General features: G+C 40.4%; 1 protein-coding gene across 4 annotated transcripts in view; it reads left to right on the forward strand.

Annotated features, from left to right (window-relative positions):
- Positions 1-27,946, forward strand: part of ZNF423 (zinc finger protein 423) — a 234,719-nt gene that overhangs the window by 132,433 nt on the left and 74,340 nt on the right. For all 4 annotated transcript variants that reach the window (XM_068411126.1, XM_068411127.1, XM_068411130.1 and 1 more), the window contains 2 exons: positions 168-3,391; positions 10,330-10,414. In XM_068411126.1, coding sequence (XP_068267227.1) covers positions 168-3,391; positions 10,330-10,414 — 3,309 coding nt within the window. The remainder of the gene's footprint in view (positions 1-167; positions 3,392-10,329; positions 10,415-27,946) is intronic.

Raw genomic sequence — 27,946 nt, forward strand, 5'->3', positions numbered from 1 at the left:
TATTTCTCTTTCTAAACCTCCTTTGAAATTCAAGAGATTTTTTTTTTTAGTTGATTTTTTTTTCATGCTGTAGTAGCAGAAGCCCATAGTGTTGTTGAGAGCTTTGTCCTTATTTCACAGATGCACTGGGAATTGTTTTTAATCTCCTTTCTGCTTTCCCATTACAGATGGTGATGACGACCCACAACTCTCCTGGGTGGCTTCATCTCCCTCCAGCAAAGATGTTGCATCACCCACTCAGATGATAGGAGATGGGTGTGATCTCGGCATCGGGGAGGAGGAAGGGGGGACTGGCCTGCCGTATCCCTGTCAGTTTTGTGATAAGTCCTTCATTCGCCTGAGCTACCTTAAAAGGCACGAGCAGATCCACAGTGACAAACTACCTTTCAAATGCACCTACTGTAGCCGGCTTTTTAAGCACAAGAGAAGTAGGGATCGCCACATAAAGCTTCACACAGGGGATAAAAAGTACCATTGCCATGAATGCGAGGCTGCATTCTCTCGCAGCGACCACCTCAAAATTCACCTGAAAACCCACAGCTCCAGCAAACCCTTCAAGTGTACTGTGTGTAAACGTGGGTTTTCATCTACCAGCTCATTGCAGAGTCACATGCAAGCTCATAAAAAGAACAAGGAACATATGGCAAAGACTGAGAAAGAGGTGAAGAAGGATGATTTTATGTGTGATTACTGTGAAGAGACATTCAGTCAGACTGAAGATTTGGAGAAGCACGTAATGACACGCCACCCACAGCTTTCCGAGAAGGCAGATTTGCAGTGTATTCATTGCCCTGAAGTATTTGCAGACGAAAACTCGCTGCTCTCACACATTCATCAAGCCCATGCCAACAAAAAACACAAGTGCCCTATGTGCCCAGAGCAGTTTTCTTCAGTGGAGGAAGTCTATTGCCACTTGGACAGCCACAGACAACCTGACTCCAGCAATCACAGCATCAGCCCTGACCCAGTCTTGGGAAGCGTGGCGTCCATGAGCAGCGCAACGCCTGACTCCAGCGCATCGGTGGAAAGAGGCTCCACCCCAGACTCGACCTTAAAGCCTTTGAGGGGACAAAAGAAAATCAGGTCTGTGGACAGAGAGGAAGGCCAGAACTGGTCTAAAGTTACTTACAGCTGCCCGTACTGCTCGAAGCGTGACTTCAACAGCCTTGCTGTTCTGGAGATCCACCTGAAGACCATTCATGCAGACAAACCTCAGCAAAGCCACACATGCCAGATCTGCCTTGATTCGATGCCTACATTGTACAACTTGAATGAACACGTGAGAAAGGTGCACAAAAACCATGCCTATCCCATGATGCAGTTTAGCAACATTTCTGCCTTTCATTGTAACTACTGCCCAGAGATGTTTGCAGATATCAATAGCTTACAAGAACACATCCGTATTACTCACTGTGGCCCAAACGCTACCCCTCAAGATGGCAACAATGCTTTCTTCTGTAACCAGTGCTCCATGGGCTTTCTGACCGAAGCAACCTTGACTGAGCATATTCAGCAGACTCACTGCAATGTAGGAAATTCAAAATTGGATTCCCCTGTCATTCAGCCAACGCAGTCTTTTATGGAAGTTTATTCATGCCCTTATTGCACAAACTCCCCCATTTTTGGCTCCATCCTGAAGCTTACAAAGCATATTAAAGAAAACCACAAGAACATTCCTCTGGCACACAATAAGAAGTCAAAAGCAGAGCAGAGTCCAGTTTCTTCTGATGTTGAAGTCTCTTCCCCTAAAAGGCAACGGCTTTCTGCTAGCGTAAACTCAGTGTCTAATGGTGAATACCCATGTAATCAGTGCGATCTAAAGTTCTCAAATTTTGAAAGTTTTCAAACCCATTTAAAGTTGCATTTGGAGTTGCTGTTGAGGAAACAGTCTTGCCCTCAGTGTAAAGAAGACTTTGATTCCCAGGAGTCTCTTCTGCAACATCTCACCATACATTACATGACAACTTCAACTCATTATGTATGTGAGAGCTGCGACAAACAGTTTTCTTCAGTGGATGATTTGCAGAAGCATTTGTTGGACATGCATACTTTTGTGTTGTATCACTGCACCCTTTGCCAAGAAGTTTTTGATTCCAAGGTATCTATCCAAGTGCATCTGGCAGTCAAGCATAGCAATGAAAAGAAGATGTATCGTTGCACAGCCTGTAACTGGGATTTTAGGAAGGAGGTGGATCTCCAGATCCATGTGAAGCATAGTCACTTGGGGAATCCGTCAAAGTCTCACAAATGCATCTTCTGTGGGGAGACCTTTAGCACAGAGGTAGAACTGCAGTGCCACATCACAACTCACAGCAAAAAATACAACTGCAAGTTTTGTAGCAAAGCTTTTCATGCCATCATCTTGCTTGAAAAGCACTTGCGGGAAAAACATTGTGTTTTTGATGCTAGCGCTGAAAATGGTACAGCTAATGGCATGACCCCAACAAATAAGAAGACAGAAGGAGCAGATATCCAGAACATGTTAATGAAGAATCCAGATACTTCCAACAGTCATGAAGCCAGTGAGGATGATGTAGATGCTTCTGAGCCCATGTATGGCTGTGACATTTGTGGGGCTGCCTACACTATGGAGGTCCTCTTGCAGAACCATCGTTTGAGAGATCATAACATCAGGCCTGGGGAGGATGACTGTTCTAGGAAGAAAGCAGAATTCATCAAAGGTAGCCACAAGTGTAATATCTGCTCAAGGACCTTTTTCTCAGAAAATGGCTTGAGAGAGCACATGCAGACCCATCGAGGCCCAGCTAAGCACTACATGTGCCCCATCTGTGGGGAACGCTTCCCATCACTCCTGACCCTGACGGAGCACAAAGTCACTCACAGCAAGAGTTTGGATACAGGAACATGTCGGATCTGCAAAATGCCGCTGCAGAGCGAGGAGGAATTTATCGAGCACTGTCAGATGCATCCAGATCTCAGAAACTCCCTCACTGGGTTTCGCTGTGTTGTCTGCATGCAGACAGTCACCTCTACCCTTGAGCTGAAAATTCATGGGACGTTCCATATGCAGAAACTGGCAGGAAACTCTGCAACCTCATCGCCCAACGGCCAGGCCTTGCAAAAACTCTACAAGTGTGCGTTGTGCTTGAAGGAGTTCCGGAATAAGCAGGACTTGGTAAAGTTGGATGTGAACGGCCTTCCCTATGGCCTGTGTGCTGGATGCATGTCCAGGAGCACCAATGGACAGTCGTCGGGCTTGACTCCACAGGAGGTGAATGAGAGACCATGTGGCAGTCTGAGGTGTCCAGAGTGTAGTGTCAAATTTGAAAGTGCTGAAGACCTAGAGAGCCACATTCAGGTAGACCACCGAGACCTGACGCATGAGACTAGTGGCCAAAGGAAAGGTACCCAGACGTCCCCTGTTCCCAGAGTAAGTACAGCTGAACTTTCAAATGTCTGAGGGATAAAATGTAGACCTTCAATGTGACAGAGAACTGACCTGATGTTATTTTTTTTAAACTGTCGCTTTACAAAATTACTTGTGCTACTAAAAAAACGATAAAACAGGAGGAAAGGTAGAGTAACGCCCATAGAAAAATGAGATATTGCTCCGCCTTGCAGGCTTCTTGATTCCTAGTGGCAACGCATCAGATATTTTGTCATAAAACTGCTCTAGATTTACCAACAGAGAGCTGAGACACTTGAATGGTGGGGATTGAGTTTGTCCATGAATTCTGATGCTACTGAACTGGCAGATCTGGAAAAGCTGGGGCATTTCCTTGAAAAAAAGGAGATGCTGATTACCCAGAACAAAAAGAAAATCCGATCTGTGATACTTGAGGAATGAGATTATTTCTTACCAGGGAACTAAACATGAGCAGAAGGATAAAGGAACTTTTGGGGAAAAATGTAGTGAATTCCACCCTACTCCCCCAAATTCTCACCTAAAACAAATTTCTGTGCTAAAGAGCTTTTCCTTATGGATGTCTGTCAGAGTGAATGTTGTGAGGCTACTTGGATGTCTGCGTGCATACGTGTGTGTGTGTATGATTTCAAAAGTGATTTTAAAAGGATCTGCTTCATGGTCCTCCTGTAAGAGAAGTAGTTTTCTTAGCAAATCTGGAAATTGTTGTCCAATGCAGGTTACATATAAGTGTGCTCTCCTTTAATGTTTGCAGGTAGCCTGTTTTCCCATTTCTTAGCTTGCAAGATACTTGGGAACATGCAGATCCAAGTAAGGTTTCAGAAGCCTACTCAGGAGATTAATATCATCTGCAGTTTATAGTCTTTTAAAATTATTTGTTGACGTTTTGGTTCAAGAATGGGCCAAGTCAGTCCTTCCTCTGTCAGGAACAGATGGAATGAGAAGTACATTTTGGAAATCTTCTTGGGAGACCAACAGCAGACACATCTGAGTATTGATATCATCTGACATTTTTAATTAAACATGATGGGGTGAGATTTTCAAAAGTATCTAAGGAAATTAGGCACCCAACTCCTAATGAATAATTCCAGCCATAGATGCCTGTTTATGTCAATCTGCTAATTAAAGCATCCACAAACACATCTTTACTGCATTAAAAGAACCTGAAAATACCATTCAACTACAATACCAGAGGCTCAGTAAGTCAGAGAAGACCCTAAGTATGTCCTGAGGACGCAGGCTGAGATGCCTCCAGTAGGGCTGGTGCAAGCTGTGTCTCCAGCGGGACTTGTTAGCTCTGGCTCAGCACCGGGGCTGTGCCGGGCAGCAGTGTCCGGCTGAGCTGGACTGTGCGCGGCCAGCTTGGAGCATGGCATTGCCTGCCCTGGCACCCGCTGGCCTCAATGCCCCTGTTCCAGGCTTCTGAGTGAATCCCACAGAAAGTTTCTTGGTTTTTTGGGGGTTTTATTTTGCCTTTTTAGTAAAACAACTGGATATTGTTCCCTTTGGGTATGGTGAATGTGTGACTAAGGCTTCAGGCACACACGCCTAATTCTGCAGAAGACCACAACCTTTGATGTGATGCCTTTTTAGAGTTCAGCTGGGACTCTGGCTAGGTCATTCTCCTTCCTCAAGCCTTTATTTCCTTCTAAATTCCTTCAAACACTTCTATTCTCTTAGGTAGGACTAATTCTTACTTCATATGGCTGAGCCTATAGCCTAAAGTATTACCTCTTCTTTCCTGTCGACTGTCAGAAGCAGAATACATTGGCATTTTGTCCTCTGATTTCTTGCTTTAACTCTTTATTTTCAGTGAGAGCTTCCATACTTGTTCTCTCAGGGGAGAGTTTTAAGTTCTTCAATAAGGTAAATGTTTTGCATTTCATCCCATGAGGGCAGGTCTTAGTTCCTTTGTAGAAGATAATGAAAAATCAGCATTTGTGATGATGGCAAATGGTACCTTCAACAGGTGTCTATGGCCTGCACATATGCTAATATCAGAGACCTTTATGGTATGCATCCCAGGAACAGATATATTCTTATTAGGAATAATTCATTATCTTACCCTTCATTATAGGTACAAGACCTCAATTCTTATATCAGTTCACGTGGAAATTATTGGTGTTCCACTCAGGTTTCTCATGGATTCAACTGCCCTTTGTGTCTGCCTAGCACAGTGGTTTTCAAAGAATTACGCTGTCTTTTAAATGGTGATAAATCCCTGTATTTTAAGAACAGTTTACTTAACTTCATTGGCTTCATAGCGAAGCTAAGCAAGTTGAACACGATCTCTCTTGTCATCTTGTTAGCATGCTGCGCGCAGGTGAAATACCATTTTACTGGAGCAATCTTAAGTGCACAATGCACGTAGAGTAACCTGCAGATGTCCAGGCAAGAGCTGCTTCTCTCCAATTCTTGAGCACTTCTACATTTCTTTTTTAAACACCTTATTAATTTTTCTTTCTTAATCAGAAAAGCAATTGAAGATTAGGACAAGGTACGGTCAGAAAGAAAATATAGGGAGATTAGATTTTAAATAGTGGGCATATACTTCAGAATAAATAAAAATAAGCAGGATGAAATCCAAGCACATGGAAAAGGTGTCAGTGATGTACAAAATATGTAACTTCTTTGAATGTTGGAAATCACTCCGCCAGCAGTTATACTTCTTGAATTGAAGAACAGTATGGAAGCCTAGAGAAATTTCAGCAAAAAACTTAAATGAATATTTAACTCCAAAGTGGAATGAAGGAGGAAAATAAATATTAGCTCTTGATTAATAAAAAGTGAAAATATTTGTGAGGAAAAAAAGATAAAGCAGGAAGAAAACATCATTCCTTTTTACTATATAGATTTATGTTTGTGTACGTAGGCACATGGATATAACACCAGAAAGGGAGTATGAATATTTTGTTGTATTTTGTTTGCGTTTTTTACTATTGAATTTTTGGAGGTTTTGTTCTGAAAATCAGTTGGACACAGCTAGATGAAGATCAAAAAGCATTCAGAATTGCTTGGTGGTTTTAGTGTTGTTTTTTTTTTAATATCCGTAAGAATGAAAGAGAAAGCACATAACCCTTGAAAATGCTGCTGTATTATGTCTTCTTCACTTACATTTTAGTATGGCAAACAACCAGGAAGAAATATCTATGAATTCATCATTTCTAGGACATCTAACTAGGATCCAGTCATGATGGTCAACAAAGGTAGATTTCCAGATGGACGAAGTTTTTGCCTCCTGTACACGGAAACCTCTGCATTGGAGGATTTGTATTAGATTTTAAGTGAAGTCAATGGTCTTCTGTATGGAGCATCACTAAGACCAATAAATAAAATATGCCTTTTCAGTAAAGGATTGCTCTAACATCAATTTGTGTTTGATTCTTGTAGTTAGTTCTACATAACCTATTCTATTTGGATAGGACTGAAAGGGTTTTTTTCGATGAGCATCACAAGTGGAGGTACCATTTCAGTATCTGGCACACGTATAGCTCAAGACCTTTTTTCATTCTATTATGATTGCATCAGAAGTAATGCTTTCATTTTCTGAATGTGCGTAGGAGCTTCAGTTTTGAGTACATTTGATTAATTCCTTTTAACATGTCTTCTAGAGGAATGTGCATGTCTTGAGAAACATGACTAGGTGTTTAGTATTGAGATTTCTCATTGCCTCTTGTAATACTGGAAACAGTCACATTTCAGGCTGCTCTTTCTCTTACAGTGGATTTGTCCTTACTTTGTACTATAGTTATCATGAACAACACTTGTTTAACATTGACAATGGCAAATGCTTAGACTTCAATTAAATTTCCATCTTGAATGGTGTCACTATGTTTAGCCCACTTGGGTTATTTGGACTGAAGAAGCAAAGGAGGTGGCATAGAAAGTTGGAAGAATGGACCCTGTTGTGCTACTTTGCTCAGTTCCTTTTCTCCTGCATGCTTTCTTGGACTCAGTTCCTTCTCTTTGTTCTCCCCCGCACTCCTTCTCTTCCCTTGTAAATCCTCTTGGATGGAGGAGTATTTTCTTTATAGAACAGGAAACCATTTCCAGATTTAAAGGAGGACAGTTTGGAAAACCCATGGGAAGAATAGTTACTTCAGAAAAGAAACCAGAACCCTCTGTTGTTAATACTACTACTTTGTGCCAAGATTAGAATTAAATATCTTGATTTAATGGGGATTGAGCTCTCAGCTGTAGGGCTGTTCATCTGCTCTCTTATGTCACATAGATGCTGTCACCTAGATTCTGTTAGCTCCTGGGTCTGGGCACCTTTGTTGTCACCACACGTCAAGACAAAACTTTAAAAAGAGATAACTGACCCATTAATAATGTTCATGAAGCCATGATACCCACAAAAATGGTAGTAGAAGATCATATTTGGTGCCACATATATCACAACCTTCCCCTAAAACTAGTGGTCCCCATTTACTGAGAATGGAAATCTGGTTTTGTGACATTCTTTTAAAGAGAATTATTAATGCACCAAAAATTCAGCTCTTCCATCTCTTGCATATACATTTGAGTTGCTAATCTAGCTGTAGTTATTTTGTGGCCTGTATGAAGCTGTTTATTCACCTCACTCCATAGCAAGCAGTGTATCCTATCACAAGAGCCATAGCCCCAGTTAAGCTGCTCTTTTGCATGCGTCTCAGCTGAGGCTAAAGGTAATACCCAGAGGAAGTCTGAAATCTGCTGTCTTCTCTGAGGGGTGGTCATGCCAAGCAGAGTGTTTTATAACTTTGTGAAACGGTGTGGAGTAGTTTGCACTGGGTCTGTGGATAAACAAAGACATCCTGTCTCCAGATCTGTTAGTAAGTAGCTTTCAGAAGCACCGAAATCAATTAAGAAAATGAATCATTTGTCTGTGTTTAATATAAGTTTAAAGGTTTGAAATAGAGTTGAGCTGAAATAATGTCCTTACTTCAGCTAGTTACTTAGGAAACCCTCATAACAGAGATGAGTGTTTATCAAGGCACAGAATTTAGTCAGCTTTGAAGTTTTAAAGAAGAGGAAGGTTTCAAGTTTTAAATGTGATCACATGAAGCATTCACCGCCCAATCCCATTTTTCTCTTCCAAGGTTTTTTGTGTTTTGTTTTATTTTTAAAGTTAGGAGCCCTCAGCATGTGTATGCCAGTGTGTTTGAGAAGACATGTGTACGTATGTGTGCTGTGCTCGTCTGCCAGAATAGATTCCCAAGAAAGAGTGCTGCAGAAATCCAGCTGCTTTTCCATTAACAGCCTTGATTTCCAAATGGACTCCAGGAGGATATTTCTTGAGCTGCCTAGGGATAACTAGCCAATCCAAACTATTTCCTTTTATATGGTTGGCTGTGTCAGGTTTCGGCCAATGGAGTATAGCCTTCTTCCTATTATCATGTCACCCATTGTTATTTTAGCCTAGAAAGCCCTGCCTATGTGAAAACACATACCGCGTACAGAATTCATGGAGTACACATAACATCCATAGACTGGTGCATTTGTTTTTATGGTATTACAGCATGTTCATTAACGTCCAGCAGGCTAACTTGTTGCTGTTGATGACATGGGAAGTAGTTATGAAGCTCTTGGCAGCACCTAATTTGTTCTTCCCTCAGCAGGTGCTCAAGGAAATTGGATCCCATGCGCAGAGGGGGTGACAGCAACTCCTCTGTTTAACTCAAAACTTCTGACTTATTACTGCTGTCCTAAAAATGGGATTCTATACCCAGGTGTGGGGTGGAGGCTGTAAGAAAAAATAATGTGCAGCTAAAAGTGCACCAAAAATACCCACAAAATATTTTGCTTCAAAAAAGTTAAGAGACTGTTGTGTACTGAATTGGGTTTCTCAGTGCTAATGACTTGGGATTCTCATCCATTCCTCGGCTAACTGAGCTTGTGGCCAGTGCCCGGAGATTTCACATACGTTCTGCTGCCATCCACTCTAGCTGTAAGGATATGGACTGCACACTTGTGCTCATGCCTGGTGGCAAGTGTTGCAGTAGGAGTTACTCTCTAGGAAGAAGTAGGCACAAAAGGCCCAATTTTTCTAAATAGCACATCAAAAGTTGTCTATTTAGATAGCATATTCCTAGGCAGTAAATGAGCATGCGCATTAGACCAAAGCACCGTAGTCCTGCTTTGGGAAATAAGTTTTCGCAAGTGTACAAAGGCTTAGCATTAGTGTTTTATTTTTTTCCTGACTTGGATGTCTAACTTGTCAACATGCGTTTTGGTTTCTACAAATGATTTCTTGGCTCTTTTCCTGTCGTGTTGCACACGTACACGCACCACTGTCAATCTGAGTGCAAACCCCATTTTCCCTATTTGAATAAATGGTTCATGTAATTGCCTCTTCACACTGTCTCCTGACTTCTGCAGCTAAGCCTGCCTGGTATGACTTTGAGACAGAGAAAACACACAACAGATTGTGCTGGGAAGCCATTCTTTGCGGCAATGCATTTTTTTCCACGATTTCTGATGGGAGACCATTACAAAATGTATTTTTTCCTTTTGTCCTTCACTTCCCCAAGTAACTAGGTGTTTTGCCTACCGTATTTTGAGTTTAACTAATGACAGAGATTTTTGAGAAAGTTGATCTTTTTCTGAAAACAGAGTTGCCTTTCAATGTCTTTTATTTCACTCTACAGGAATTTTTACCGCAATGGGTTAAATGACACGAGCAATCTGATTATGGCTCAAATACTCCATCAAGTTTTCAAGTACTGTAATTTGAAATTTTTGAAGTTTAAATTAAAAAGTCTCCGAAAGCAGGCTGTTAATTAGAAGCTGTATTTATGGTCGCAGAAAAGCCCAGTCCAACTTGGTGTCTTGTTGGGGATATGTGAGCAGAAAATGCCTCAGTGGAGGAAAGTTGTAGCACATGCTGACATGCTATATTCATGATCACACTTGCCTTATGCTACAGTGCAGTTTTCTCTAATCTCTTTTTGGTTATTAAACAGAAAAAGACCTATCAGTGCATCAAGTGCCAGATGACCTTTGAGAATGAGAGAGAGATACAAATCCATGTCGCTAACCATATGATTGGTAAGACATTCTTTAAACTAGGCCACTCATCGGCTGCTTGTTTTTTGCTACTCTTTGAAATTCACTATTCTAATAACTTGTTAATATTCATGCTGCAATTTATTTTTTTTATCTTTCAAGGAAAATGATTTTGATGTAATGATTCTTCACTTCAAAGCTTTTTAAATATGTGGTTATAAAAGTGTTACTGCTGAGCTTTTTTCCTTATCCTTTTGAGTCCTCATGTAGCATTTTCATTTATATTAAAATCAAACTTTTGACAGTATCTTCCATTTGATAGCATAAATTTCTCTCTATCCATGTAAAAAAGTACTTGCCAGTTGTCAACCACTTAGGAGCAATTATGTTTCAATTTTGGATGTCATGACATTGAATAGATTTAACTGCTAGCTTTTTTGCAGCTAAGTGTGGTGAATTCCTGAGGAACATTGTCAAAACAAAACACTTACAGAGTTATTTCAGTGAATTTTTTTCTTCTTTTTCCAACAATTCTGGACTTCAGAAAATACAACTTTTCAGACATACAAGTGTTTTAAAAATCAGTGCTTAGTGCCTTCTACTACAGTCCTGTCGCAAGGGTTTGTAGTAAAGTGTTATTGTAATCTGATGGGTTGTATTTCTGCTGCAGCTGTATGATTGCTTTTCTGATCAACACGAAGAAATGTTTTTCCTGTCTGTACAGATGTTATGAATATATGTGTTGGCCCAAGAGGTCAGTTTATTTTGATGCATAGACCACAAAGGAGTTACTTACACACGCCACTGTAGGCATATGTTGGATGAGACCCTTCAAGGGCCCTACAGCACACTCTGTGTGTCTCATATGTTCACATGCAGCATTTATCTCCCATGAGCATAATGGTTTTCCTTCAACAATTTTACATTTAGGAAATTATTCTCCCATCAATGCATGTATGTAATTCCTGTTATCTTTGAAGTGAATTATGCATAAATACCAGAGAGAGAGAATACGGACTAACACAGTCTTCACACCCCCACCCCCAAATGAAAAATATACATGTCAGTCACAATAATTTTCATCCTAGAGCCAGGCAGGAGTTTGAAGTCAATGTCAAGCAGGTTAAGATGAAGATATCTAAAAATGTTTGCTTTTGCAGCAGGTGTTAATGTAATCTATTATTTGCAAGCTTGAAGAGTGAGATCCTTGTTAATTGGACCATAGTGATTTCATACAGCTCCCCCCTAGATTTTTTTTTTAAGAAGCCTGAAAGAAAGAAGTCCTTGGGCAAGCTTAGCACTTGTGTCAACTTAATTTGTGATCCAGTAGCTCATAAATGATGTTTAAATACAAAGGTCGTGAAGTGCTGAGTTAAGGGTTCTGCTTGATTCAAGATGGGAATTCTTTTTCCTTTTGGAAAGATACAGTGTCTTCGTTTCTTCCTTTTCCAGTAATTCATGCATTTTTATTTATGTATATCCCCAAATTACTGCTGTCTGGAATAATACACAATGATATATATGACATTACAAGGTTCACTGTTAGTTTTATTGGAAAACAACAGTGGTAGAAGATACAGGAGGCTGAGAAAAGTGTGATGCTGCTGTTTGTGAAAACTACCTATTGTTTCCTTGAAGCTGTACCTAAGTCATTGGAAGAAGCCTCTATATTAAATACAAAGGTGCATATGGACTCAGTTCTGTACACCTAGGACATTGTAAATGCCAGGACATGGTAAGAAAATAAGTAATTATTCCATTGTGGGGTCATGTCTTTGTGTCTCTTTGCTGACATATGGACTGAGAAAGTTCATTATATTCAAGTCATCACTTTTTTTTACGGTGCAGTTTAGGAAAGAGTGAAGTATAGAAACCTTTAATAAGGAGCCAAGTGTCCTCCCACTCTGGGCATCTCAGACAGTTCACAAGGTGCTTGGGCCACCTCTTCTTCAGCACACGTGACTTCCTCTGAGAAGGTGTTGTCAGTGAGTTTGCTGTTGGTATTTGCTCTTTACTGGGGAATACTGAAGAGGAAAGGAGAGACTGGATGTCACCGTATCTCCAGCTATGCAGATTTTTGGTGTTAATTTGCATAGTGATGAGTCAGTAATAGTAAGGAGAGCGATGGATTGCCTCTGAGGCTTGCTCCTGTGCCCTTTGTTTAAAGCCCAAGAGTCTTTATCCCTTACTCAGGCCATAGGAGATATGGGCATGTGCCTTCTTACCGTTCAGGCTGGTTTATTGCTTATAAAATAAGGGGTGCAAGAGTTTCCCTTCTCTGTGTTAGAAGTCTAGCCAGATGGGCAGTGAGAGAAAGAAGCTAATATAGCTATTTCTGCAGCCCAGGTCTGTGTCATGAGAGTTATTAATGTCGTCGTTGTTAATTTAAGATCTACAGATGAGGATTTGTTTCTGCTGGGGAGGCATTGAGATCCCAGGGTGAACATACGGGTGTTTGGGGGGGAGGAGGGAGCTTGCCCTCAGATTGTGTCTCCTCAGGAGCTTAGGGTTGGACTCATCTCAATGAACTTGTATCTGTCTAAAATTAAGGTGTCTAGTGTAATATAGTCATTGAGGTGCTGTCTGGGGAAAATAAATGATTGATACCAATCTAAGATAAGAGTTTGAGTAGGATATGCATTTCCAGGGAGAGATTTTTATCTCTCTTTTGAATCTGAAGTGAGCCAAGACAATGAAGTTAGCCTTGACATGTAATTTTTAGGTAAAAAAAAACGTGGCTTTGATAATCCAAGACCTCTCAGCAGCACTTTCTTCTCATACTTTGAGAAACACAAAATTAATAGTTGAGATATCCTAAGTACTTGCTTAGTTTTATTCTGCTCAAGTGACTGTCAACAAAGGAATCCCCACTCTTCAGCAGCAACACCTCTTAAGTATCAGTGTCTGTAATATGATTTAAAAATTCAGTTATTTCTTACATCATAGTCTTAAAAAGTGCATCCAGTTAAGTTGGCTGTGCCTCCCTCTTCAACCTCTCGGCCCCTCGGTCTGGAGTCAGAGGCCCTGCTCATAATTCATGGAGGTAGGGGGTTTATTTTTTTCAAAGCAGTATGCAGGGAATTTCCAGTGCTACTCCCACACACGGCTTTGAAAAATTACCCTTCTGCCCTCTAGCCCTTCATATCCTGTGCACAAACACAGAGGCACATTGGGTCCTGCACAGGGTCCCTGGGGAAGGAGCAGGCTGGATGCATCCCCAGAGGAGGTAAATGGGAGATGTTTTGTTTCCATTTACCCTGGGGCCTGTAGGAGGGCTGTAAGCAGCAGAGCAGACCTCCTCAGCTGTGGTTAGCCAGGAAGGGACCTGTTTAGAAATGTTTTCAGCCGGGGGGTGTTCAAGGTGGAATTTTTAGAGACTAGAGGTCTTTGAAATGTTGCACTGATTGGGGCTCCTTTGAAACATTTCCGTGCCCACGGAAAGGGGATCCCCCTTTGAAACATTTGCAGGCATTGGGGAGTCCACCTGGGAGTATATCAAAAACTTTCAACAGTTCTTGCTGCCTCTGTACTTGCTTACCTCCTGTTGCGCTGATCTGGCAATGTTTAAAGCTTCTCCCCCTTATCTCCCCACCTGCCACTGCCTCTGATGTGCAGTCTCTGTGAGATGCAGGGGAAGATGGGCGTAGGCAGCCGTGGGCTCTACGGGGGGCACTGAGCAGCCATGGCAGCAGCCAGAAGCACAGAAATCTGTCAGTGCAGCTTCTCCCCAGTGGCTGGGGGAGCCATGGAACTTCAGTCTTCATCATGGGGCCACCACCGAGTCCCCACGGCACGCGAGCAGTGGCTGCCCCCACGAAAGGGCCCCGGCACTCCCCTGTCCTGCACTGCCAAGGGAGCCCCTGCTTGGAGCCCTGCGCAGGGAAGAGCAGGGTTTGGCCTAGGGTTTTCCTATTGGGTTTTTACAGGTGTCTTGTTCCCACAGCCAGGCCAGCTGCCCTAATTAGTATTTTTCAGGGTGCACAAAATTCCACAGACCCGTTGCTCTCCAAGTGGGTCAGGTTGCCCAATATCAAGGGAAAGTGCAGTGGGATCTGTGCTGGGGCTCTCAGCTGTTTGGATAAGAGCAGGAGACGTAGCAGTACTTTTCTCTGTCTTGATTAGATGGGGGATGTTTTCTATTTAATGTTCAAAAAAGATGAATGACTGTCCCCACCCTTCTTTCTCCCTTTCTTTAAGAAAGTCTCCTGGCAAATGTGCTTGGGAAACTCAACTGGAGTGCAGTTAGTCTGGAACAGGGGAAGTAATGATTCCTGGTCATGCTCTAACACTGGGATTGCTGCAGGACCTCTCTGCCTCCAGCTCCAGAGAAGCATAAGCATCTGTGGGCTCGTGAGATCCTGTCCAGCTCCTCGGAGCTCAGCGGAGCCCTTCCCTGGAGCCACTCCTGTCCTTACACGTGCAATTGCCAGTGCTCTCCGTCAAAGTTCATGTACGAATGCCGATGAGCAGCGAGGGAGGGAGCGGGGCGCAGGCTGGATGTGTTGCGATATGTGCGACGTGAAGCATGAAGCCCCATTTGTGCTTTGAGAGCCACAGGGGACAAAAGGGAGTGCTGGAGGAAACACATCCAGGAGTCACATTGAAATTGTTCAGTGGTCTAGTTTTTGGACTGCTCCCTGGATAGGTATCTCCCTGCTTGGTGTGACGGGGACAACCAAGTTAAACACCGTATTTGGAGTGACGGGGAGAGTTTTCTGAGTACTGCCCTAAGCCATGGCATATCATGCATTGTATGTAGTGTAGGACTCCAAGTATCTGAATTACCTTTCCTGCCCTTGGTGATCATGTTTCAAGTTCTGGAAACACTCTGCCAGAGTTAAACACAAAGAAGAGGGATGACATCCATCCGCAGTTATGTTTCTTTCAGATGCATACAAGTATTCTAAACAAAAAAATGACCAAATATAGGTTTGTTATTTTGTTAACATTTAAAAATAACATAATATTTAAAAATAACAAAGTAATTTTGTTGCTCATAAGAGGTCAAACTGCAATAATAACTACAGAAATAATTTTCTAAAAAGCAGCAACTTAGAAAGCTGATTTTATGTTCGAAAGAATTAGCAGCTGATACCAAGCTCCGTCACTGAGATGAAACCAGCACCGTGGTGAAGGAGTTGAGATAGTATTAAAAATCAAACATAAACCAACATATTGCCAGTTATGTTTAAAAATTGAAGCAGAGAGTTTTATCTTTTGATTTAGGAACTCATAGTTTTCATAAATTCAGTGCTTAACAAAATTGCTAATTTATATATTATATAAATAAAAATTCAGACTAATTTGGATGGTCTTGGACTCCTGCCTGTCACAGTAAATTCTAAGTGCACGTCTATGTGAAAAGCATGTAGGTAAGGATCATTTTTGCAGAACTGACTTTTATACATGTGGAAATACTAGCCTTGGGCATCTCTGATGAGGATGTGAAGCATTTCTGATACTTAGGTCGGATCTTGTAAAGCATTTTGTTCCTCATTCTCATTGATTTGGGAGTTGAGGACAGCTAATGCTTCTCAGAATCTCTCTGATAATAAAACATCTTTTTTTTTTATGTGAAATAATGTAGTCAATATTGGAAAAAGGGCAGCTTTAATTCTTGTAAAATTCTCATTTTCCTATGTATTTTGTTTAACGCAGTACTTGAATTCCAATTGATTTGAAGTTTAAGGGTGCTATTTGGTAAATACATTCCCTTCCGTTAAGATACTGCCATGATATTGTGTCCTGAGACAAATCTGTAATTCTTGAGGGAAACTCTTCAGACCTAAGTGCGAGTGTTAGTTAAAGCATATACGTGGTAGCAATGATGATGACATTGTAAAACACTATCTTGGTAATAGCATTCAGGCATTAAGGCAAATAAAAATGTGCCAGATTGTTTTTGAAGCATTAGATGCAAATTATCAACAGGAACATATTTCTGGGCTCAACAGCTGAATGTGTGAATTAATTATGGACACATTAGGAACTCAAAAATATCTTTTTAACTTTGATGTTTGTAAAGCATATTCCAAGTAATTGCTCTTTTAATGCAGAAATGAAGGTACAACCTTCATATATTTATCCAGGGCTTGCTTTAATATCCAATTCTATGTGGACTTGCCTTAATTAATAATATGTACTAGACTTTCATTTTGCAGTGGCTGGTTATTGTGAAAGACTAATTTTAGGGAAAAAAAGCTAAGTGTACAGACAAAGAACATACGTGATGTTTCCACACGCACATGAGAGCCTTAATCCTGCCACATGTGAGTGCCGCGGGCTGGCCGCAGTCCTGCCGCCGCCCCTGCGGGAGACTTTGCCTGAGCGGAGCTTGCTGCTGGCTCGGGCTCTTGGGCAGAGGGATTTGCTTACGCCACTAGGTCCTTGTGTTCTTTTGTCCAACTCTGAGCCCCGGGTTTATTATATTTTGTGTTAATTATTTTTAGCATTAAGCACTTGTGCAAGTAGTTAAAAACATTGTAATGAGTATAGCGTATAAAAGGTTAGAAATGTTTAGTTTAAAAGCCACCCTTTTTAACAGTGTAGTCACACTGAAAGCCAAGTTGCCATTGCTAACAGACAGAAGCAGCTCCCTTTAGTATAAACAATATTTGCCCTTAATATATTCTATCACTTAATTGGTTTCTTACTTTGAAACTGATTTCATAACATTACATTTTTACTGCCTCTTCCTTTCAAAGGCTGGAAAATTCATTACCCAAAATCTTAATAATTTTATCTAGTCGTACTGTGCAGATGTGGCCTCCTGCAATTGTTATCTATGCATATTTGTTCATACAAATTACTCCATTTCATGAGAATGTATTTTGTTTTGCTTGTTTATCTACCAGGAAAGAAATAACACTTCCCTTAATGTATTCATTCATATATTCCTTTTGCATTTTTCATTTCATTTACAACTTGGTAATAGTAGTTCAGTTTTCACTGACATTTTTATAGCTGCTGTGACAACATTCCTGTTTTGCATGATACATGCATAATCGGCTATGATCACGGTTTTACATTGCTTTCATTCTTTCTTAACTGTGTTAAGATTCCTTACAGCCTCCAAACTTAATTTTCACATGTAGTTGTGATTACACCTGTTTAAACATTTTCTGTGTAGTTTCATATTTATTCATAAAGGGAGCAGTTGATAAAACACCTTTTCTGCAATCAGTCTTGAGTTTTAAGTGTGATGTTTCTTCAGAGTTACCATTAGCAAGCACCTCAATCTATTCCCAGCCTTTCAATGTCAGTTAGGCAGTGTGGCAAAAAAATGCTGTTTTTCAGTAAACTTTGCCCTGTGTAGCAGTGATTTCTCTGACTGTGTAACTTGTTCTTCATTTTTACTAATGCTATTAACCTTGAAAACTGCTGTACATTTGTATTTAAGAGTCTGCAGAGATGTTTTCTGCCTGTTTCTCAGATATTTTATATGCGTGTGGCCATGTATCTCTAAGTTCACAAACAAATTTCTTAGCCCCTCTTTTCTAATCTTGAATGTGGAAAAGAAAGCAAGTCCTCACCATATGGGGTTTGGGTTCTCCCTGCAGATGGCAAAATGACTCCACTCCTTTCCAGTGGAGAGGTCAGCACCCCTCTGTGTCCTACTTTCGAGAAAAAAAGACCAGAATATTTCTTGGGGGAGGAGGAGGGATTAAACCCTTCATCATTTCTAGGTGTAGTCTTCAGACTCCATATAAATAATGTTTTCAGGAAGTTGTTCTTCTCCTCATGTGAATTGTGGGACTAATGTCTGTATCAGTTCTGTCCTAAAACCTAGGTGTTGATAATTTCTTTATAGGAGCTTATTAACAGATAACAGTTTTATCTGGAGAAAGTAGATGTTACTCCCATTTTTTCTTTATTTGCCATAAACGAATTTATTGGTTTGGAAACATCAGGTACCAGTACGACCTTTCTTGAGCGACAGAAAGCTTTGTGCCTTTTTGTGAGAGAGAATTTTGTGAATAAGGAACAAAAGACTGAATGCTTAGTGAAGCTGGAGAAACCCATACTGGGTTAGTTAGGAATTAGCTTAGGCAGAGTTATAAAATGCTCTTTTTATCTCTTTGGGGGAAACGTAGACAAGGTTCCAGACTGTTTCCAGTCATAGGAAAGTAGGAAAAGAAAGTATATAATGTTAGTAAACTATAACTAAATTACTTTTCTACTAATAAAATCCCGGATTTCAATCTTTCTGAATATCTGGTTCAATGTTCAGCACTTCTGAGCACTGGACCTAAAATGTTTGGTTTTCTTCTTCTTTTTATTATGAAACAACCCTCTGGTTTTGAATCAGTAAGGGTACTGGTGTACGTATGCTGAACTCTAACTCTAGTTATCAGAGGAAAAACCGTTTGTCTGTATGTTAAAGGTCCAGATTTATTCCTCCTGTTACTTGGTTGACTTCAAAGAGAGACAGTTGGCCTGTTGCCTTTAATTATAGTTCAAACTAAATGACATCCTTAACCTTGGGGAAGATTTAATCTGGTCTCCTAGAACAAGAGGTTACCAACTGACATGGCCCTTAAAAAAAATTATATCTGTTTTGTCATAGCTGGCAAGCAAGTCAAATCAAACACAGCCCTCCCTGGATGCTCTGCCTCTTTGGCATATTGGCACCTTTTTTTTTTTTTCATTTGTGGAGGAAAACTTTTCTACCCTAAGGTTCCTTACGAGTGATCCCCATGAAGGAAGCCCATGTAGATTATTTAAATGCTTTTACCTTTTTGCAGTGTTTCAAGGCTCCCGGCACAGATAAAGCCTTCGCATGAATGGCCTCTGTCATTTGCACCAGATGTGCAGCTTCCTTGTATAGCAGATTTTTTTCACAAACTCCTTTTCGTTCAGTTTATTAGTAACTTTCGACGGCTTTGGGCCGTTGTAAGAATCAGAAGGTTTTTAATTGAATATTTTGACTTGGCAGATTCATTGTGTGCCATTTAAAAAATTAAATTTCTTTAATTAAAAACCAAAAAACTTACATTCTTGCGACAGCCAATAACCTCTGTGTGATTGTAAAGTAAGCTTGAGGAAGAAGACTTCAGGTTGACCTTGTCACATTTCGCTGCAGTAATGTCCGACTTCCCTGAAGTAATGTCAAACTTAAAAGAACTGGCAAATCATGATTTTATAAATGAAAAAACTGTTTTGTCCTGCCACAACTGAAAAAACCCAAAGGAACCATGTGTATGAATACCATGGTCTTCAGAAGACAGAGCTCCATAGCAGGCCAAAACACCTCACTGGTCATGGTGTTTTCCATAGTCATCTTTTTCACCAGTATGCTCTCTCCTGCCTCTCCTCTGCTTTGTGTTTTGTGATTTGTCCTGCTGGCACGAACCCAGGACAGATGGGGTGAATGAGGTGCTGACCCCACGAGGAGGAGTTGAGCCTTTTTACCTCCTGCTTCCTGTACAAACAGGCCAAAACCAATGTGGTCTGGTGTTTCCTTCTTTTGCACCTCCAGAATTGGTGGAGAAGACGACTACAAAAAATGGCATTGCAGGTAGGATGTACACAGCACAATTCTGATGTGTATAAATCGCTACTTTAGTCAATCACAACCTACTTGATCCTGCCGTTAGATGCACATCATCCATCGTCTGGTGGACAGCCAAGGGCCTTAAAAAATGACCAAATCTTTTGAAGATTGTGCTTCTAACAATGAAGTGTTTAGATTTTGTGATGACTATGTCTTATTCTGTATTCACAGGCAAGTTTTTTAGCGTGGTTCAGGCTAGGCAGATCCATTGGTTTTAGGTTTTGCTGCAGGTAGAGTTTAGGTGTTTTAAAAGGATCAACATCAACTAGCACCAGTGGTATGTCCTCTGCTTTATGTTTTGCACACATCAGCTATCACGTATTATTGGGGTATGGACAAATATTTCTTAAACCCCATGACTGTGTGTTATATCCAGGAATAAATATTGGCAACAGAAGTTAAATGATGAAACCTCATGCAATGAACAGTAACTGATTCAAGCTGGGCCGGATATAGATAGCTAAAGTTGAAGGAAAGAAAGTACTCCAGTGACATTTTCTCCTTCTTTTAACTTTCTAGTTAAGAATTTCCCCTTTCTTCCTTTTTCTTTAAAAAAAAAGAAAACAAAAAAAAATGATAGAGCAACTTTTGACCTTTTGATTCAGTATTTGTTCCTAAAATCTAGGATTTGGAGGGGAAAAAAAGGAAAGCAAAACAACCTTCCCTACCCCTTTAAAATCTTTTAAAACTGTTAATAGCTGAGTCTCCACTTATAGAAGAACAGCAATGGAGAGCATTTCCTTTGGAGGCTAATTCTAATGGGCCAGAAACTGAAATCAACAATGTCTGTGTTACCCTGAATGATGAACTTTCAAGGAATGGGGAATTTAAATTATGAGATGTTAGTTGCTTGGTTAGTTTACTTTATATTGCATTTGAAAATCTACAGGGAGAATGTTAGGTTTTTTAATCTAAGCCTTGTTAAGTTGTATATCTTTTGACTTAGTTCAACAAAGAAAAATTTAAAAAGTACAATGAAAAAGCAATCTATAACTTTTCTGTGTGTGTGTAATTACAGTAACTCAAAAATAATGGCCTGAAATTTAAGTCTGTAGTCCTTTTAAAATTTTCTTTTGTCTCTTAAAAAAAAGTAGGCATATTGTACTACCCCATGGTTATACAGAAATCCAATACTACAAAAATACTTAAGGTATCAGAAAAGTGAAATACATTATTAGAGCATTATTGAAAGGAAAGGTAGATTCTTTTCATGTTTTCACTGAAACTTGTAGGGATTTTTTTTTTGTAAGTGTGTTAAGTGATAACACCCACTGTCAGGGCATCTAATGTCCAGGTACCCATCATACTCTTTGACTGTGGGAGATTTCCATTCATAAGCATTCAACTTTGGGTGCCAAAGAGTCCATGTAGAGTTGATGTGGGGAAAACTCACGGTGTATTTTCTGAACAGCCTGTTTTAAAACAGAAATGTGCAGTTGCTTGTAAATGCTTCACTGCCAAGCAGCTCAAGATGGTGAAGGTTAGCAGTTCTGGAGTTCAGCGCAGACATTTCTTGTAAACTATTAACTACCGAGTGGTTTGTGTTTTGTGCACTAGTAGTCCCTGAAATCTAAACATTGGTCTGCAATTTTAAAGAAAATAGACGTGTCATGCAGGCTAGGAGGCCAGATTTCAGGTAACACAAAAGTGTGGGTCTGTTACCTGTAGAACTATGACTTAATACACTTTTATTATTAACCTGAAAATATTGGGGTTTGTTTTTCCTTTCAGTGGAAATGCTATTAGACCATAAGTGTACAAGGTGTAATTATATCTGTCTTGCATCTTTAGTCTTGTTTGAACATGACTTAGTAGGGAAAGAACTCTAGAGACCCAAAATACTTATATTAAATGGCCTAGTCAAAAAGTTTTCCCATTTTCCTAGGGCTTAAACAGGGGAAGTGGCTGCCATTTGCAGGCTAGCAATACAGTAAAAGCACATCATTGTACACAACATTTTATTTGGACAGCTGTATAAAAATGGCAACACACTGTGAAATCCATTAACAGCAAAACATGTTAAATTCAGCAAAATGCATCTCATGTGCAGTACTGAATAAGAAATTACAGCCTGAGTTTTACTAGTTGGTTATCAGAGTCTGTCTTGAATGAAGAAAACTGAATTTTTTCCACGCGTCTGCCTATAATAAGAGTGAATACCATACACTGGGTTTTGAAACTAGTGCGCACCTGTAAATTCTTGCCCCACAGATTTTTCAGCAAGGTTTTCACAAATCTGATCTTAATATCCACGAGGAGCCTAAGGAGGCAGGTTTCACTCACACAAGTAGCTCTCGCTGGCATGCCAGGTCCCACTTGCGCTCACTAGCATTACTCAATTCAGAAACATTTGTACGGGTAAGTTTTAGGGAATGGAAGAGTAAGAGCTCAAACTGGGAATACATGGATCCTTCCTCCCTTGTCTCCCTGCCAGTGCCAGTGAGGATGGCAGGCTTGACAACGAAGAGCAGGTCCTTTGACTCAGGTGGGATTTCCATGGGTGGATTTTGCTGTGCACGTAGTAAGACTCTTCAGGGTTAAACAAATAGCATTTAAAAATTCAAAAAACCTCTTGCAAAGTATTTTGCATTTCCATTGTTTGTGCTGTTTAACTATGAGATGTTGCTCATCAAGATAGGATGCCATTAAGTATTCTGGTAGAGAAAGAAAAAATTAGTTTACTCTTGCCTGTTAGAAAATGAAACAGCCATGTTAACTTTAGCTCTAATCATGAGATTAAAAGTCTAATGGGGAATAATATAATTTTCAGTCTTCAAAGCCAGCATCAATGACCTTTGGAGAGTTTTAACTTTAACAGCCTAATGGTTTCTCTTCTAGAAGATGCAAAAACCAGTCTTTTCCTTGACAAGGAAATGAAAAGTGGATGGATAAAGGCGAGCGCAAGTAACCATACACTGGAGCAGGCTAAACAACATTTAGTCATATTTGGTACAACTCATGAGAGGTTGTTTTCAGGCTTTATTGTCCAAGCCACCGGCTGCTCCGAAGGGAAAAAATGAACCCAAGGAAGAGCCACGGGGCTGGGGGACAGCACGGGGGCAGCCCCGCTCCTCCGCCCAGCCAGCCCTCGGCGGCCGTGGGTCTCGGCAGCGAGGCTGAGTGCGCACACTGCTCGCCTTGAGCGGGTTTGCTGTTGTTCGGGGCTTGTTTCCTGTGTAAGAGCACTGGAATTTCTTGTTTCAGTTCCTGTTTGCCGCGTTTGCGAGCTCAGGCTGTTGCTCTTTTGCCAAGCTGGCAGCGCGCAGGGGTGACTTCCTGCGCAGGGGATGTAAAAGCGATTCTCTGATTCTTCCTCTGCAGCCATTGGGAGATAAAAGCCAGGACATCAGGGACTGCAAAGGGGGAGCCAAATTATATTTATAATATTAAAGTGAGTGCATTTGTGGTTTTGCCATTCTCCAGGGTTTTTCGTAAGTAGAAAAACATGAATTAGCATTTTCCATTTCCATATATTGACTAGAAAAATAGCCTGCTCTCAATTAAGACCTATAGCTTTTGGGATGTATGCAACAATTTTATAAAATATTTACAGCAAAATTTGCATTTTACATGGTATTACACTTTTTCTTGTGTTTAGTAGAAAGGACTTAGGCCTAAGAGAGGAAATCCATCCTGCGTACTAAAACAGAAATAAATCTAAAATTAGATTGTTAGTGTTCACAACAAGGAATGTCCAGCGCTGACTGCTACCTTCAGTAATTATCGAAGGTCACTTTCCCCACCAGCTATTTGTTACAGCCGCTGTAAGGACCGTGCTCCCTATGCAGAGCTATTGCTATCCCTTTAAAACTGCCTTTGGAAGAAATTGGAGCTTTGTGCTAGACAGATAAGTAGAACATTTTTTACCAAATGTAAATGCGCACTGTAAAGAACATAGCTATTTCCTGGATAATTTGCAGTTGTATATTTTATGTTAATTTCACCGAAAATATTGCACCCCTGCCAGGTTTAGTAGAGGCTCACTGTGATATGAATAATTTCTAGCGAATCATTTTTTTTTCTTCATTTAAGATTTGGCACCTTTTTAAGATTTTAATAATAGCAACAAGGAGGAAGATTTAGAAGAAGTGAAACATTAGAGCCAAAGAAATTCACATTGAGAACTAATGTGAAATAGCAAGAATAATTACATGGAAAACAGTTTCCACAGATGTTTTTCCTTGTAATGTAATAACTATTTACTAAACTGTTTATTTTAGGCCCTTGGTTTACAATAAAATATTTATACATGCTCTGCTGTAATAAAAAAATATTGACAAAATACTATAGAGATTTTTAAAAGACAATTAGTATTTCCCTGTCTGGAAAGTGAACACAAGAGAAGCAGTGCCAGCCCTTGCCATGCTCGCTGGGAGGAGATCCGGGGTTATCAGCAGCATCCCTTTCAGGTTTGTCAGTGTTTGACTCTGCTAACAGGGAGGCTCCGGACTTGGGGAAAAACAGAGGGTAACTTACTGAAGAACATGAAAGCTAACACTCTAAAGACTGTGGAAACATGATTTTTCACTTCATTTCAGTAGGAAAAACTTTATTAAATTCCTGAAATATTATACAATAACGTTATGTCTTGTCTAAGCAAAATGTGCCTGGTTTAGGAGCAGGTTTACAGTTCAAGATGCCCAAATCCTGAATTTTGTTCTTAAAAACCTGTGTGGTACAGTGACTTCTCTGAAGTACTGCCCATGGCATGTTTAACACTATTGCTTTATCTTGACTGAGCCATATTTCTCATACACCTAATTCATAAAGTTACTCACGTGCCTGTAGAGTGTGTCCGCTGTGTTACACAGGGGGTGGCTGCACCTATGCAGATACAGCGGTGTCTTAGGGCACTGAAATAATAACTTCAGCAGTATTGAAAGGTCTACAGATTCTACTTCCCACACATAATTTTAAAACGTCTATTCTCCTATTCATGAATATATATAAGAAACTTGATTTTCAGGTGTCTATGGCCTTACGTTTTTAAATCTTCAACACAGGGTAGCATCCCGTAAGGAATTTCAGTTCCTTTGCCTGCCAGTTTCATAATGAAGGATTTTATTTTTTTTCTTCCGAAGTTATTCTACATCTTTTAGTTAATACTAGACTGCTGGCACACAGCTACTTTAAAAAGAGGCCTCCAGGAAAAAAAAAAAAGATACCTGTAATTCTGTGGATACAGGCTCCACTGTCTGTTTGCATTTGAGCACCGCCAACATGTTAGAGGAAGCTGAAGTCTAAACTCTGAGTAAAGACTGTATGGCTGTATCTGAACACTCAACGTTTGGGAAGTAGGAACGTTTCAATATCTAGATCTGAATCCATATTTAGCAGTTCAGGCTCTACTTTCAAGTAGACAATTCCCTTGAGTTTCCATGCTACCAAGCTTTATCATTGCAGAAGAAACAGGGTAGCTGCCTTGTGAAATGATTTGAAAAATGAATTTAAAATATATCTATGAGCCTCTTTGCTTGGTGAAACTCACCTGTTTAAAAATCAGAGGTGTGACTGACTGTACAGATTTTTGTCGTGCTGGGTTATAATGTGCACAAAAAAAAGAACAGGGCAGAGCAGAAAATGGTAAGCGTGAGAACTAAAACTGAACAAAAGAGGGAGCTAAGAAATCTGAAATGTTCCGTTTTAAGGCAGAATAATCATGGTTACCAGATGCCTTTTGTTGTAAACAGACTTTTTTCCATGGGTGACTCTTACATAGAGGCCAACGCACACAAGAGGGTTGTGAGCCTTGTGCCGTGCCGTGCGAAACCACCATGTCCTTTTCCCATGGTTTGCCCTTGTGGAACAACAGCTTTTTGGTAATTAAACATTGGCTTTTCCTATGAAAGTCTGGATAATTTAATATCAAACTTATAATAAGAAAATAGATGGTGTAATATGTGCAATATTTTCTGTAAATTAAACCAAAGTTGGGTTCTTGGCTTTTAGCCCTTTTCTACCTTCCTGCCTGTGAAATGTTGATACATTGCAGAGTGCTGCCAGGTTGTTGTAATTATTTCAGTGCAGCTCCTTTTGAGTCATTGGTAGGGTCCAAAGCTAGCATTAAAGAAAACAAAGGAATTTGTGCTTGGAAGTCAGCATTGCTCTGCACACACAATTTTTTTTTCCAAGGACTGTGTTATTGTGTAAGCTAATGATTTTGTTTTTAAGTTATATTCTCAGGGGCATGGACATCCAGAATAATCAAGGATGTACTTTTAATACTGATCCTGTGCAACGTTAGGTCTCTGGTAGAAAAATTGGACCGATTGCAGGGCTTGAGCCTTGGATTAACCCCTGCTTGGAAGAACTGTTGATTTCCTTGTGCTGAATATATTTGTAAATTGATACATGTTACCTATGTGTAAATTAAGTTAAATTAAAGTAAATAAGGCAGTTCCCTTCCCTCATGCCTTTTAAAAGGCCACTTAGTGTTTATCACAATAGAAGCCATTATCTGTTGGTAATTTTGAAAACTAAGTACATCTGCCATGGTTCTGCCCTTCGCTGGCTGAGCCCAGCTCACCTGTTCAGCCCTCCCTGCTTCCCCCAGCTCCCGGCCTGGCAGTGGGCAGGTGGGTGAGGGTTTCCTCTCTCCTCTCTGGGAAAGCTCAGCTCACGGTTCTCTGCTGCCAGACCGAACTGGATGTCTCTTTGACCAAAGTGGGAGTCCTGCACAGGTATGTAAAGCAGAAATGTGGGCTGCACTATCTACTGTATGGGTCTGAGAGGAAAGGAGGGCATGTTTTGCAGTTTTGAATTGGGTTTTTTTGGCTATGGAGAGGAGTTTAGAAATTTCCCACTTAAATTGGGTAATGTTAGAAGTACTTCTGCATGGAAAAGTAGCATGTTATGAGAGGTAAATAAAGAAGCAGAGCAAGAAAGCACATGTAGAGGAAGACTGTGGAAGGAGTTCTTTTTCGTATTTTGAAAATCCATGTGGTGTGAGTTATAAAACAAACGTTTTCAAACATTCTCCAAAAACGCTCACCTAGTATCCCTACCGTACCACTGCATGTAATGAAACAACTGGCAGAGCGCATTATTTTAATAAAGCATTGGCTGTTCGTGTCTCTCGGACTGGATCAGGAAGGGAGTTCAGAGGAACAGATATTGCTGAAGAATCTGTCTCCAATTTTCCCTTGGAACTACACTTCTAGGATTTTTAAAGGTTTATGTATTTAACAGTGCAAATCTTCATCTTAGCTTTTCATTTGCTGCTCAGGATTTTTATTAATTTTGCAGTGTTCATTTAAGTTGATCCAGCCCTTTATATCATTTCCAGCTTGAAATATTAGTTCAGAGATAAGCTTTGTTATTAAATGCTTAATCTTAAACACTTGTCTTATTTGGTAAGAATTATCTCTGAGACGTAGGCAAAGAGAAGTTGACTGCCGTGGCTTTAAAGCAGCTGTAACTGGAGTAGCCCAAGTACTAGTTTACAAAGGTTGGCATCCCTTCAGTTTGCCATCACAGCAGCTGGACTTCATTAAGTGCTGGTGTTAATTACTGGGAGAGCGTTGGTTCACTATGCATGCAGCAACACTTGGGGTGGCACACAAAACAGGAAAAGGGTCACCTTGAAATAGAAGCACTAAAAAACAAAAAGCAGGGCTGCCACTGATTTTGTAACTGCATTTAGTTCGAACTGGTGCTGCAAACAGTGAAATAAGCACTACCGTGCGGTCGTAAGGAATGTCTTAATTGCGCCTGCCATTGACGAGGCTAGGAAGGAATGTAAGCGCAGTGCTGGGCTCACTTGCCCTGTAATAAAGGAAGATGTTAGTGTCGTATTTTCTGTGTGTGTGGCGTGAAAGAGAGAGAGAAAATTCTTTCTGTATTCTCCAGAGTTTTCAAGCCACGTACAGTACGGTTTGAGGAGGAATTATTAATAATTTCTTATACTGTAAATAGTATTCTATGGAGAAAACCTGTTACGGGCTTGTATCTAAGGGAGAATGTTTAGGGGATGAATGTCATGGAGAATAACATAAAACATGTGGGAGCATAAAACAAGTATT

Source organism: Nyctibius grandis, chromosome 12 (assembly GCF_013368605.1).
Source record: "Nyctibius grandis isolate bNycGra1 chromosome 12, bNycGra1.pri, whole genome shotgun sequence".
Classification (NCBI taxonomy): Eukaryota; Metazoa; Chordata; class Aves; order Nyctibiiformes; family Nyctibiidae; genus Nyctibius; species Nyctibius grandis.